This window comes from Balaenoptera ricei, chromosome 1 (genome assembly GCF_028023285.1).
Source record: "Balaenoptera ricei isolate mBalRic1 chromosome 1, mBalRic1.hap2, whole genome shotgun sequence".
Classification (NCBI taxonomy): domain Eukaryota; kingdom Metazoa; phylum Chordata; class Mammalia; order Artiodactyla; family Balaenopteridae; genus Balaenoptera; species Balaenoptera ricei.
Genome location: NC_082639.1, coordinates 17,846,254 through 17,860,162, shown reverse-complemented (window position 1 = coordinate 17,860,162; position 13,909 = coordinate 17,846,254). Strand labels below are relative to the sequence as shown.

General features: G+C 49.7%; 1 protein-coding gene across 1 annotated transcript; it reads left to right on the top strand.

The window, feature by feature from the left end:
• Nucleotides 1-1,371: 1,371 nt before the first annotated feature.
• On the top strand, nucleotides 1,372-13,437 carry LACTBL1 (lactamase beta like 1). The gene is made up of 6 exons (XM_059895572.1): nucleotides 1,372-1,486; nucleotides 2,686-2,795; nucleotides 4,844-5,001; nucleotides 6,015-6,253; nucleotides 10,591-10,696; nucleotides 12,456-13,437. The coding sequence occupies exons 1-6, from the start codon at nucleotides 1,438-1,440 to the stop codon at nucleotides 13,435-13,437; spliced, it is 1,644 nt and encodes a 547-aa protein (XP_059751555.1). The 5' UTR covers nucleotides 1,372-1,437.
• Nucleotides 13,438-13,909: the final 472 nt, after the last annotated feature.

Here is a 13,909-nt window from a genome sequence, read left to right as displayed (position 1 = left end):
TCTGTCTCTGGCCTGCTCAACCAAAGTTCTGGAAGAGCCTTCACAGTCATTTGTTGAACTTTCTCATTTCCAGGTCTGCAAACTGAAGTTACAGGAAGGAAAGGACTTGTCTAAAAAATAATAAACGTCATATGTTGAGTGCCAGCTTTATGCCTGGCCCTGCGCTATTCACTTAACAGTTATTATCTTACCACATTTCATAGTCTGTTCATGAAGTTGGTTTGGGAACTTTCATTTCAGAGGTGATAAAATGAGGCTCACAGAGGTTAGGTGACTTGCTCAAGGTCACAGAGCAAGGCAGTGGCGAAGCTGGGATTCAGATCCAATCTGCTTGACTCTCCACCTTTATGTCTTAATGTGTCTTATGTCTCTTTTGAACTATCTTCATTGCTGCTGTAACCTAAACTGTGATGTGAAAGGACTCTTCCCTGGTCTCCCCTAATCCTTCTCTGTCCCTCCTAGAGGGCCTGCAGAATGAGAGAGCTGGGAAGGAATTCAAGATTCAGGACCCTTGTCCCAGGATTGAGGGCTCTGTTTCATTTATTCATCCTTTCAGCAACTCTATATTGAGCACCTACTAGGTGAGAGGCACTGTTCCAGGCCCTGGGGGCTCAGCAGTGAACCAGTATCAGAATTCCTGCCCTTGGGGAGCTGGCATGCTGGTGTTCAAGGCCTAGCTCTCCTGGCCAGCCCAACTCTGCACAATCTCACTGCTGTGCTCAGTGGCCGACCTGTGCTCAGGGCGTGGTGAGGATTTGCTGAGTGAGTGGGTGAGAGTAGTACAAATCGTCGAAGAGCGAGAAACAGCCAGCTGCTGGAGAGCTGGGTCTCAAACTCGGGCCTCTGAAATGTTCAGTCACAGAAGATACCCTTGCAAAGCAAAACCCACATTCAAATCCAGGATACATCACCCTAAGACCCATAAAACCTTCGGCAACTCCCAGTTTCTTCATTTGTAAAGTAGGAAAGGTAATAACCTTGCAAAGTTGTTTTGAGACAAAAAACATAGACAGCATCTATGTGAGGGACAATATTCTAAGGACTATTGGAGGAGGTGGCATTTCAGCTGGTCTTAGATGTTTCACTAAATACATAGGAGAGAGAGGGCATGGCCAGCAGAGGGAACAGGCTATGCAAAGGCACAGAGGTGCAGAGGTACATATGGGGCAGAGCTGTTGAAGGGGCAATACTGGGAAGGCCCTTGGTCTTACAGGTGTGAAACTTACCCCAAGCTGTGGGCTCTCCTGATGTCTGGGTGAACCTAAGGCATAGGAGGGGCCAGGGCAGGGGTCCCTCTCTCCTCCCTCTTGCTGACCCCCTTGGGGGTGTGCCTTGTCCTTCCCCTTGCAGGCTGGCCGGCAGCTCAGCCTGCTGAAAGTGAAAAAGAAGTGGCTCTTCCTGGCTTCCTGCAGCTTCTTCTTCGTGCTCTCTGTGCTCATGACTGGCTGCTTCCTGTGGCAGTATTACCTCCCCAAGCTGAAGACCGGTGAGTGCAGGAACATCCTTGAGTTTCCCCCCATCCCCGGAGGTCCCCGTGGGCTTGGAGCTGCCACTTCTGATCTGAGGCAGGAGGGAGGACCATAAGATTCAGACTCAGAAGCTCTGGCGTCCATGCTGACTCCAGCTCTCACTAACTGTGCATCTTCGGGCCAGTCATGTGATCCCTCTGCGCCTCGATGCCCTTCTGTAGTAACTGAGGATCTAATACCACTGGGGGTTCCTTAAGCCACCGACTCCAGGGGTAAAACTCAGGGTTCCCCAAAAGTGCAAACAGTGTTTCTCTTGCTCTTCCATCGGCCCCCAAGGTGGGATCTCCAGGCCCTACCTCCCTTTAAAGGCACTGCCCCAGCTATATCTAAGACCCCGGGAGGAACATGTCCATGTGTCCATGGACAGCAGCTGCCATTTCTTGGTCTCTCCATCCTGGGCTGGTCAAGGCTCAGCAAATGAACCACCACTGCTGGTAACGCCAGGCTCATGCCCTAGGGCCAGCCCTCCCAGCTGGCACAGCCTCACCACAAGATACCAGCCATGGGCAGCCAGGGGCAAAGGGCAGAGCATGCCCAAGAGGAGACAGCACAGTCCCACACTCACTACCTGCTGCTTGGCCTTCGAGACACCAATCAGGCCACAGGTGCCTGTTGGTAGCCCTTCTCTCTCGCATGACGAGCTTCCTCCCTCTACATGGTCAGCAGACTTAGACAAGTACCAGCTCTGTGGGGCAGGCTCAGCCACATCTCTCCTGTCCCCCTTTCTCCAGTTCTGATTATATATTTGGGTGGAGAAGTGGACTCGGGGCCCCACTTAGGCTTCAGGCTTAAACCACCAGGAACAACTCATTTCATCCCCAGAGCTGTGCATCCGGGCATTAGGGTTTGAGTCCCATCCTACTTTTGTCCAGGTGTATGGCTTCCTTGGAACCTCAGGGGGAAGGCGTGGACCTTGGCAGGGCAGGATTCAGGCTGTGAGACCATCACGACGGCCTCCAGACCTCCCTGCATCCTCTGAGGACAGTGTGGGGTGGTAAGGGTGTGAGAACCCCCCAAGAGTGCAAGAACCACTCTTCTCTAAACCTTCCACTGCCTCCTGAGATCACCCAGAACTGGGAGAAGACCCAGTGGGCGATGGCCCCTAGACCACTAACCTGATCTCTGTCCTTCACTCACCATGTGATGTGCCCTCCAGGTTCCTTGGGACCAGAGGTGACCTCTGCCCCCTTGAGGATGTGTCCCCAGCACCCTGAGCCTGTGCCCCTGGCCCACCCCCTCCCCGTGTTGAAGGAGGCCCTGAAAAAGGTCAGTGATGACCCAGGAGAGAACTGGCTGTGTGGGCTAGGCCTGGTTGATGAAGGGGAGGGCATATCCTCTGCGCTAGTAGTGGCATTCATTCATTCATTCAACATATAATTCTTTTTTAAAAAAATTAATTAATTTATTTGGCTGCACTGGGTTGTGGCACACGGGATCTTCGCTGTGGCATGCATGCGGGATCTTTAGTTGCAGCATGTAGGATCTAGTTCCCTGACCAGTGATCGAACCCAGGCCCCCTGCATTCGGAGTGCAGAGTCTTAGCCACTGGACCACCAGGCATGCCCCCCAACATATAATTCTTGAGCACTTACTCTGCGCTACGCACCAGGGATATGGCAGGAGAAGATACTATCCTGCTCTCAAGAAGCTACTAGTCTTGGAATGAGGGGAACAGTCAAGATAGTAAACATTTATAACACAGGGGTAAGAGTGAGGATAGGGAAAGTTTAGGGTACATGGTGACACAAAGGAACTGGACTTGGGGTCAGGGAAGGCTTCTGGAGGAAGTGGTGTCTAAACTGAGAGGTGAACAAGGAGTAGATACCCAGAGGATATGTGTGTGTATAATGAGGGAGCTTGGGGGTGTGAAAGGTGTGCTTTAGATAGAGGGAACAGCATGTGCAAAGGCCCAGAGGCAGCAGAGTCCATATGAGGCATATACAGAGAGGAAATTCAGTCTGGTGGGGCCATAGTGGGGGTGGAGAAAGATGAGATGGGAGAGGATCACAGAGGCCATTGAAATATGATTAAAGACCCCACAACACAACTTTCACCATTGCAGAATGGCTTAACACTAGAGGGGGCTGTCAGCCAGCTCTTGTCTGTGCCATTCTGCCATTCAGACCCTACCCCACTTGGGTCACTCACCTTAGGAGACACACAGATCAGAAGTGTATGTGCAGCAGCCTGGTGGTGGTGATGGGAGATGGTTTGAAACTTCATCCGAGGAACAGCTGAAGGGAAGGAGGGTGATGTGTCCACATAAGAGCAGGCGTGGGCCAGTGCAGAGAGACACAATCACTGCCTGCAAATACACAAAAAGCTTTTGTGAAGGAGAGAGAGCAGAAGCGTACTATTTGGCTCCCAGGGGTCAGAGTAATTAAAAAAAAATAAAGCAACAATAATAACCATAGCAGCCTTCTAGTGAGTACCTGGTACATGCCACGCACTGTGCTAACTTCTCTGTGTTACCACCTCCTGAATCCCTCGCTACAGAGGAGGAAACTGAGGCTCAGAGAGGCAAAGTTAGTGCAGGGGTGGAAACTACAGGTAGACTGAGCTCAATTCAGGGAATGTAAAATCTCTTGGCAAGGAGGTGCTGGAGTTAGCATAGGGTTCTAATCCTGATTCCACTAGCCATTAACCACCAGGGCAAGTCACTTCATATCTCAAATGTTCTCACCTGTAAAATGGGGAGAAATCAGCACTGACTTATGAGGATTAAGTGAGACAATGTATGAAAATCATTTTATACTGTGTCTGGCATGTTGTAAATGTCCAGTAAATGTTAGCTGTTAATCACCATCATTATACTACATAATTGAAAATAATGAGGTATTTTCAATAAATGTTCAAAGACAGTGTTAGGGGTCCTCTATAAATACTGAATTCTCCAACACTAGGGGGTCAGACTCAGCCTGTTGGAGGTTTTTTAGGGCATCAGACACAGGTTTGATTAGATCAGGGGTTTTAACCCCTCCCTCTTCTTACGTATTTCCAAGGAAATGTTTCTTTGAACAAAGGTCTTATGAGGAAAACTTACATACAAAACAGATTCCAGGGGATCTGCTCTGATTGCAGCTGGGTGGGGTCCCCACGTGGGGTCCCCACCCCATGGGACACAGTCTGAGAACCCGAGGTCTGGAGGCTCACTGGGCTCCCTTCCAGCCACTAGGGGGAGAGAATGGAGGGGAGCCAGGAAGAGGGTGTGGTATGTGAATGGCATGGTGTACAGAACCACATGGGGCCTGTGGGTGGGGAGAGGGGCCTGTCTCTGCACCTGTACTCTGAGCCACCCGCTCTTCTCTTCCAAGGTGGACGGGATTCTGCTCCAGGCACTGTCTGCCCCAGGCCTGGCTGCTATGTCTGCAGTTGTCATCCACAACGACACTGTGCTCTGGACCGGGAACTTCGGGAGGAAGAATGGTTCAGACCCGGCTTCTGGGCCCCCCAATGAGTACACCATGTACCGGTCAGCTGGGGCACCACCAGGGTCTTGTGGAGGGGGAGAAGGGTGGTAGGACAAGGGGGACTTAGGAGGTAGGGGGACTCAAGAGAATTATGACTGGGTGTCTTAGCTGCCAGGGCCCTTTATTAAGTCTTGGTAATTTTATAGATGAGGAGACTGAGGTCCAGAGAGGACCAGTGAGTGCCTAACATCACACCACAGCGGTAACAAGTCAGGAAGGAATCCCTTCTGGAGAGCCCTTATCCTAATGCCTCCCAAACTAGAAAAGGCTCCCTTATGTCCCACCCCACACCCCTTCCACGTGACACTAAAGAACCGTAACCAGTTCCTGGGCCCTCGACCTGGGTCTCTGCCAGTTGGCAGCGGTGGCCCAGATGGAAGCAACTTGGGACAATCTGCTACACACCCAGAGTCTCCCTTCCTGGGTGCTGCCTGTAGGATCCTCAAAGCTCACAGTGCCAAGTGAACACATTTGCTCCCTGAGATACTGTGAGGATTGCAGGGCTTCCATTCACACTGCACCTGCTATGTGCCAGGCACAGGGCAACAATTATATTTGTTATCACTTATTGAGCACTTACTACCTTCCAGGTGTGTTGCCAAGCACTTTGCAAGCGCAATCTTGTTCGATCCTTTCTACAACCCATAAAACAGACAATGAAACTGAATCTCAGAAAGGACTAGCACTTGCCCAAGGCAACTCAGCTGGTGAGAGGCAGAGATAGGATCCCAACCCAGGTCTGTCCCAGAGAGGGAAGTGCCTGGTGAAGGGCCTGGCATGGGGGAGGTGCTCGAGAGTGTCCATCTGGCCCAGCCCCACTGCCCCTGGTAAGTTCTCAAGCATCCCAAAGGCATTCTACAGAGGCTGGTGGATTTCTATCTGAGATGCTGAATAAGGGTGGACTCAGTGCTTTCCTAATTATACTAGAAAGTTGGAGGCTGGGGGTGCAGGGTGGAGGTGTGTTGTGAAGCCAACAGGATGCCCTCTGCACCCTTGTGCCCCCCACGTTGTCCAGGATCTCCAGCATCTCCAAGATCTTTCCCGTGCTGATGCTGTACCGCCTGTGGGAGGAGGGCATCGTGGCCTCTCTAGATGACCCTCTGGAGCGGTACGCCAGAACCTTCACCATTAACAACCCACTGGGCATGGCATCAGCCCCCAAACAAAAGAACCTGATGGATGTTCTGGAGCAGGTGGGCCCAGCCCCAAGGCCTTCACCCGTCACCCTCCGAAGGATGGCCAGCCAGCTCTCAGGTGAGTGGCTCTGAACTTAATGTAGCTCAGTCCAAACCATTTCAGATAGGGGAACCAAGGAGCAGGTTCTCATCCAGCCAGGCTGGGCCCACTCTCTGCTCTGCTTCCTGAACTGGCCATAGCTCCCTCTCATCCTTCCTGGGTGGTGGGCCAGGGGTAGAAAGATCTGGTGAGATAAAAGCTGAGGTGAAACCTGGGAATTTAGGTTCAAGTGGACAAACGAGGATCTGTTGGAAGGTCAAAAGCAAGCTGACAGGTCAAGATCTGTTTATTAGATCAAGAACAAGTCAACAAGTGAATATGTGTTGACAATTCTACAAATTATATATTTTATATATAATTTGAATATAATATATATTCTACAATTATACGTTAATTTCCCTTAATATATAAACCATTACAAAGACCAAGAACCCAACAGAAAAATGGGTAAAGGATAGAAACAGAACAGACAGTTCACAGAAAAGGAATATAAATGGCTCTTAAGAATATTAAAAAATACTAAAAGATGCTCAACCTCATTCATAACAAAATAAATGCAAATTAAATCTCCTGAGAGACATTTTCCTCTTATCAGATTGGTAAAGGCCATAATAGTGAGTATACTGAGTTGGTGAAGTTATGGTGAAATAAGCCCTCTTATACATCAGTGGTGGAAATTTAAATTGGTGCAACTTGGGACTTCCCTGGCGGTCCAGTGGCTAAGACCCTGTGCTTCCACTGCAGGGGGCGCAGGTTTGATCCCTGGTAGGGGAACTAGGATCCCGTGTACTGCACTGCACGGCCGAAAAAAAGAAAAAAAATTGGTGCAACCTGTGTGGAGGGCAATTGGTAATACCTATCACAAAAATGTATACATCCTTTGACTCAGCAATTACACTTTTAGGAACTTCTCTTACAGATGTATTCACCCATGTGCAGTATGAGGTATGTACACAGTTATTCACTACAGCACTGTTTGTGATAGTGAAAAAAAAAGATTGAAACAACCTAAATATAAATAGGGGAGTAACTAAATAAACTATGACACAGTTATACAGTAATCAGATACTACTGTAGCCCTAAAAAAATGGGTAATAACGTTCCTTGTGTACTGAGATGCACATACAATCTTAAGTGGGTAAAAAAGCTCATAACAGCATATATTGTAGCTACCATATGAATAAATAATATATACACATATAATGTATATATCTATATGAATGTATATGTATAATCCATTTGTAATGTACCTGTTATATAACATATATATTTATATACACATATATTATGTGTGTGTGTATATATACAGGTATATATATAAAAATGTGTATCACATATTTTTGGAAGGGAAAGGGATTGAATCACTGGGCTGCCTCCAAGGAGGGGAACTTGGTGGCTGGGGAGAAGAGTGGGAGGAAAATTTTTCATTGTATACCCTTTGGTGTCTTTGGACTTTTGAATCATGTAAATGAATTACTTATTAAAAACAAATTATATAATAATAATGATGATAATAAAAGATGTGCTAACAAGCCAAGATGAAATCTACATGGTGGAAGGGCAAGGGCAGGCTGGGATACTGGAAGACAAAGCCAGTGAACAGGAATTGGGCAGGAATGGGTGGGAGGGAGGCTGTGCTGCATGGTGACTGACCCAGCCAAGGAGGAGAAGGCAGGCACCAGCTGCACCACCCCAAAACGCCTTCTATTGTTCATATTTGCAGTCACCAACCGATCAACTCTAGATGGTAGGAATCCATCATAAGTGCCTACTATTTCATTATTTTACAAAGTGCGTTCAGGCCTGAGGTCTCAGTCTATGGACATGGCTGGTTAGCACTCCCATTAGCAGATGGTGAACCTGAGGCTCTGCCAGATAATGGAACCTCCTGAAGTCGCCCAGGCAGGACAGGATCAGAGCCTTGGGGGAGGGCGGCCTAGTGGCTAAGGGCATGAGCACTGAAATTAATTCCAGCTGTGTGATCTTGGGTAAGTCACGTAACCTCTCTGAGCCTTGTTTTACTCCTCTGTAAAAGGACTGGTTCATGCTATTTTGCTGTATTAAATGTGCTAATGAATGTCAAGCACTTAGGAGAGTACCTGGCACACAGCAGGTACTTGTCAATGTAGCTCTGGTTATTACAGCCAAGGGTAGACCTAGGTTTATGGAGGCCTGATGTAGATATAATTTGGGGGTCCTCTTTAAAAATACAATATTATAAATTCAAACTTGGATACAGGCCTTGGAAGGGGTCATACAGGTGAGGGGCTCTGAGGCTTTTGCTCCATGAGCCTCCTATTAAATACACTCCTGTTTATAACCTGACCCCAGGGCTCCCTCTAGGGGTACACTGTGGATTCTTCTTCATCTGTATCCAAGGGACCCAGCACAGGGCTCTGTGTTTGTGGTCAGTTTAAAAACACCCTACACGGGCTTCCCTGGTGGCGCAGTGGTTAAGAATCCGCTTGCCAATGCAGGGGACACAGGTTCGAGCCCTGGTCCGGGAAGATCCCACATGCTGCGGAACAACTAAGCCCGTGAGTCACAACTACTGAGCCCAAGTGCCACAACTACTGAGCCTGTGCACCGCGAGCCCATGCTCTGCAACAAGAGGAAGCAACTGCCATGAGAAGCCCGCAACCGCAGTGAAGAGTAGCCCCCACTCTCTGCAACTAGAGAAAGCCTGCATGCAGCAACGAAGACCCAATGCAGCCAAAAATAAATAAAAATAAATAAATTAAGAAAAATGCAACCCCCAAAAAACAAACAAAAAAGCCCACCCTACGTGTCCCAAAGCCCACCAGTTGAGCATACAACTGCCTGAATGACTCTGTTATACGTTCCCAGTATCTTTTATGATTGACCTTCACCTTAATCTAGAGCTTTCTCCCATTCTTGGAGCTTTTCATCCATTCTTAGTTAAGTTTTGTAACACCTCACAGGGAAACCACTGCAGGTGCTTCAGCCCACTTCAAGGTGAGCAAGTAGAGGCTCAGAGAGGTGAAGCATATGGTTTGGGCCACACAGCAAGAAGTGTTAGAGTCAGAATTTAAACCAAGGGCTTGGGACTCCATCCCCCAGCTGCTCAGGCCAAGAGCCTGGAGTTAGTTATCCCTGATTTCTCTCACTCCCACACCCTCCACATCCCCTCCAGTAGCAAATTCTGTTGGCTCCATTATCAAAATATGTCCAGAATCCAACCACTCCTCACTCATCCAATCCACCAGCATTTAGACATGGATTTTTGCAAGTCTCCTTACAGGTTTCCCTGTGTCTGCCATTGCCCCCCAAAGTCTGTTTTCACATAGCAGCCAGAGCAACTGATATATGTCAGATCACATCACTCCTCTTCTCAAAGCCCTACAGTGGCCCCATCCCAATCAGAGAAAAGGCCAAGTCCTTGCAGTAGCCTATAGCACCCTACAGGATCTGGTGCCTGCACCCCAATATCTCTCACCTCCAAAGTCTCCCCTTTTCTCAATCCTTGCCACCACACTGGCTCTTTCCTGCTGATCCTCAAACATGCCAACAGATTCCTGCCTCAGGGCCTTTGCACCTGCTCTTTCCTCTGCTTGAGACATTCTTTCCTCACAGAGCTGTGTGGCTCTCTCCCTCACCTCCTCGAGTTCTCACCTGCTCAAGGGTCACCTACCCTGTGAGGCCTTCCTCTGACCACTCTGTATAAAATAACAATCCCTCCTTTCATACATGGAATTATTTCCCTCCACAGCATGAATATTTATTTGCTTCTTGTCTGTCTCCTCTGCTAGAATGCAGATTCCACATGGGCAGGGACTTTGTTTTGTTCACTACTGAATTCCAGTACCCAGAACAGTCTTTGGCACGAAAGAGATGCTTGAACACTATTGTTGAGTGAATGGGTGGGAAGAATCCTAATCCTGTGATCCTTTCAATACTTGTCACATCTAATGTCACATCCAATAAACAGAAAATTCCAAGTGGCCAGAGGAGCCAGTTCCACAAAACCTATTTGGGAGTGACCTCAAGAATTTTATGGAATCAAATATCTATGGTTGATGATAACAATTATTTTTTGAGCAATTACTATGACCAGTAACCATGCTAAGCATTTGATTTCACCAAATCCTCACACCAGCCATATGACATAGGAATTATTGCCCTCATGTTACAGATGAGGGGACACTGGCTCAGAGAGGTTAAATGGCTTGCCCAATGAAACACAGGCAGGATTAGAGTCCATGCTAGAGCTTTTTTTTTTAAGGTGATTTTGTTTTTATCTCTCAACTCATGGAAGGTGGGGGAGGGGGTACAGCCAGGGGCCCATCATCCCACCATCAGCTGACCCAGCAGGTCTGACCGCTGCTCCTCCCTAGGGCTGCCCCGAAGGCTCCGGTCCACTTCGCTGCTGTGGACGGGCAGCACCCAGGAGGCCCTGAACCTGCTCAAGGATGATGTGCTGGTGGCAGACCCAGGAACCAGGTGAGGAGTGAGCCCTGATGCCCTACCAATGTTAGGAACCTCACAAGGTGACATACCCCTCCTGGGAGAGAACCTATGTCACCTCACCCTAGGTGGTAAGAGCCAGGAAAGACCTCGCAGATCACTGATGACAACCCCTGTTCCACAGCTGGGGGGACTGAGGACCATAGAGGGATGGCAGAGTAAGGCAGCAGGGAGCTGGGCCCAGATCCAGTCCTGTTTGAATCTCATGTTCTTCCCATTAATCAACTCAACATTTATTGAACACTTACTCTGTGCTTGGAATATGTTAAACTGAGATATAGCAGCAGACGAATCCAACCAGGTCCCTCCTCGTGGAGTTTGCATTCTTCTGAGTGAACAGTGAACATTCTTATCAGTGAACAGATAAACAAGATAAATACAGACTTTGCCAAGTCCTGGAAATAAATGGGATGCTGATGAGATAGGGAGTGGATAGCTGGTGTAGCCAGCTACTGAACAGAGAAGCCCAGCTTCTGGAGCAGTGGGGCTGTGGAGCTGGACAGAGGACAGTGGCATTCCCCTGCCTCAGATGTCCCCTTCCAGGACCTGGGCAGTACTCTTTTTCCAAATTTGCCACTCTGTTTCTCCAAATGCTGAACCTCAGGCTCCACTTCTCTTAAGGAAGAAAGGATCCAGGTAAAACTTAGGCGTCTGTAGGCTAGAGTCCTCCTTCCAGCTTTGTCACTAACCTCCTGAGTGACCTTGGAGGAAGCATTTACCTCTCTGAACCTCACCTTTCTTATCTGTAAAAAAAAGGAGGTTGGGCTAGAGTTCAGGAATATCTAAAAGGATTTGTGCATTTTCACCCATTCTTGTGCCTTCCTGAGGCACTATTTTATTTTATTTTTATTTTTTATTTTATTTATTTTTTGGTTGCGTTGGGTCTTCGTTGCTGCGTGAGGGCTTTCTCTAGTTGTGGCGAGAGGGGGCTACTCTTCCTTGCGGTGCACGGACTTATTGTGGTGGGCTTCTCTTGTTGTGGAGCACAGGATCTAGGTGTGCGGGCTTCAGTAGTTGTGGTGCACGGGCTCAGTAGTTGTGGCTCGCGGGCTCTAGAGCGCAGGCTCAGTAGTTGTGGCGCACGGGCTTAGTTGCTCCTCGGCACGTGGGATCTCCCCAGACCAGGGCTGGAACACGTGTCCCCTGCATTGGCAGGCAGATTCTTAACCATTGAGCCACCAGGGAAGTCCCCTGAGTCACTATTTTAGAGATTCTGAAACTGCATCTGCTCTGGGAAAGAAAGGAGACTTCTTATTGATTATTTGTGTCTGGCAAGGGAGGAGTGAAATCCTGCCTCCTATTTGTTATCCGTGGGCTAAATGATCACTATCATTATCCCCCCCCCACCCTACCAGTCTGAGACTCTAGTTTTCCATTTGATAAAGTAAATTATACTAAAGTGTAAAGGACCAAGAAGATTTGTTTTACCACTTTCCCAGGTGCATTGCCAAGCCTAGGTCTTCTCCAACCTGCTGTGTGACCCTGGGCAATTCTCTGCTCCTCTCTGAGCCTTCCTCTTTCCAGAGGTAGAATAGTGAGTTGTATTCAGTGATCTCTGAAGTCTCTGCTGGGTCTGACCATCTCCAATGCAGTGAAGCAGGTTCCTTCCCTGTCCACCCAGTCCAATGAAACTCTGATGGCTTTGCAGACAGTCTGAGCAGGTGGGAAGGGCTTATTTAGGGCCTGGAGATGTCCCTCCTAGGCTGCATCCTAGCTTCCACCCCTCCTCTTCCAGATGCCATTACAGCACGCTGGCCTTCTCGCTTCTGGCCCATGTCCTGGCAGCCCACACCGCCCAGGGTGACTACCAGCACTGGATCTTGGAGAACGTGCTGGAACCGCTGGGGATGGAAGACACAGGCTTCGATCTGACACCTCCTGTGCGTGCCCGCTTGGCAGCTGGCTTTTATGGCAGCGGGCGGCCAGCGCCGCTGTATGACCTGGGCTGGTACCGCCCGTCGGGCCAGATGTACTCCACCACCGCTGACCTGGCCAAGCTGGCCATGGTGCTCCTGGGCAGCAGGCCCCAGCGGCTTCTGCGGCCTGACGCGGCTAAGACACTACTGGCGCCGCTGCTGGCCTGTCCGGGCGCCTACTTCGCCAACGAGACTGGCACACCGTGGGAGTTCCACGCGCAGCGGGGCTATCGCGTGGTGCGCAAAGATGGAGACCTGGACGGCTACGCCGCCACCTTCTCCCTGGTGCCGCCGCTGCGCCTGGGCCTCGTGCTGCTCCTGGCTGGGCCGAGGCCGCCAGGGCCTGACCTGGTGGCTCAGGCCTACGACGTGCTCCTGCCGGCTATGGAGAGGGCCCTTCGGGAGGCCGCGCTCAGCCCAGCTCCGCCGCCCAGCGCGCGACCCTTCGCCGGCTACTTCACCTTTGCCAATTTGACTTTCTACGAAGTGCGCGCCGGGCCGGCGGGCGAGCTGCGCCTGCGCCAGTTCGGGCCCCGCGTGGAGGCGCTGGTGCCCCCGGCGTTCCGCACATTGGCGCTGCGCCACCTGCGCGGCCGCGTCTTCCAGCTGCATGTGGCCCGCGAGTTTCCGTGCGCGCTGCCGCTGGGTGACTCCTGGCTGTCCCTCGAGGCCCAGCACGGGCAGCTTGTCAACTTCTACCCTTTGGACCACCATGGGCTTTCCCCCGGCTTCGACGTGCCGGGCCTCAACACGTACCGGGTGTTGCGGATGTCCCACAAGCCAGTATTCAAGACCCAGTGACCCCGGGCTCTGTTCAGAGCCTCCCCTTCTCTCGCCTGGCAGCTTTCCATCCTAGTTCTGCAAGGTAAGGCTGCAGGGATGTCTATTAAAGAACTGAGGAGTTGGCAAAGTGGGGTAGGACCGTGCTACTCAAAGTGTGGTCTGTGGACCACAGCCGGTGGCGAACTGTTTGTTATCCATGGGAGAAGAAGAGTTTACAGAAATTTAGTGAACATTTAGAAACTTTAATAGCGAGTTGACAGAGTACTTTTATGTCTGTCGAATCTAAGAATATGGTCTAGCATTGTGTCTTTTAAAAATCAATCTTATATGTATGGAAACACAAAAGACCCCAAATTGCCAAAGCAATCTTGAGAAAGAAAAATGGAGCTGGAGGAATCAGGCTCCCTGACTTCAGACTATACTACAAAGCTACAGTAATTAAGACAGTATGGTACTGGCACAAAAACAGAAATATAGATCAATGGAACAG

What these genes read in the sequence shown, in the direction of transcription:
- LACTBL1 (XM_059895572.1), top strand. Translation starts at nt 1,438, where the DNA reads ATGACTGGCTGCTTCCTGTGGCAGTATTACCTCCCCAAGCTGAAGACC. An exon ending in AATGAGTACACCATGTACCG is followed by an intron (nt 5,002 to 6,014) that starts GTCAGCTGGGGC and finishes CACGTTGTCCAG; the next exon opens with GATCTCCAGCATCTCCAAGA. An exon ending in GTGGCAGACCCAGGAACCAG is followed by an intron (nt 10,697 to 12,455) that starts GTGAGGAGTGAG and finishes CTCCTCTTCCAG; the next exon opens with ATGCCATTACAGCACGCTGG.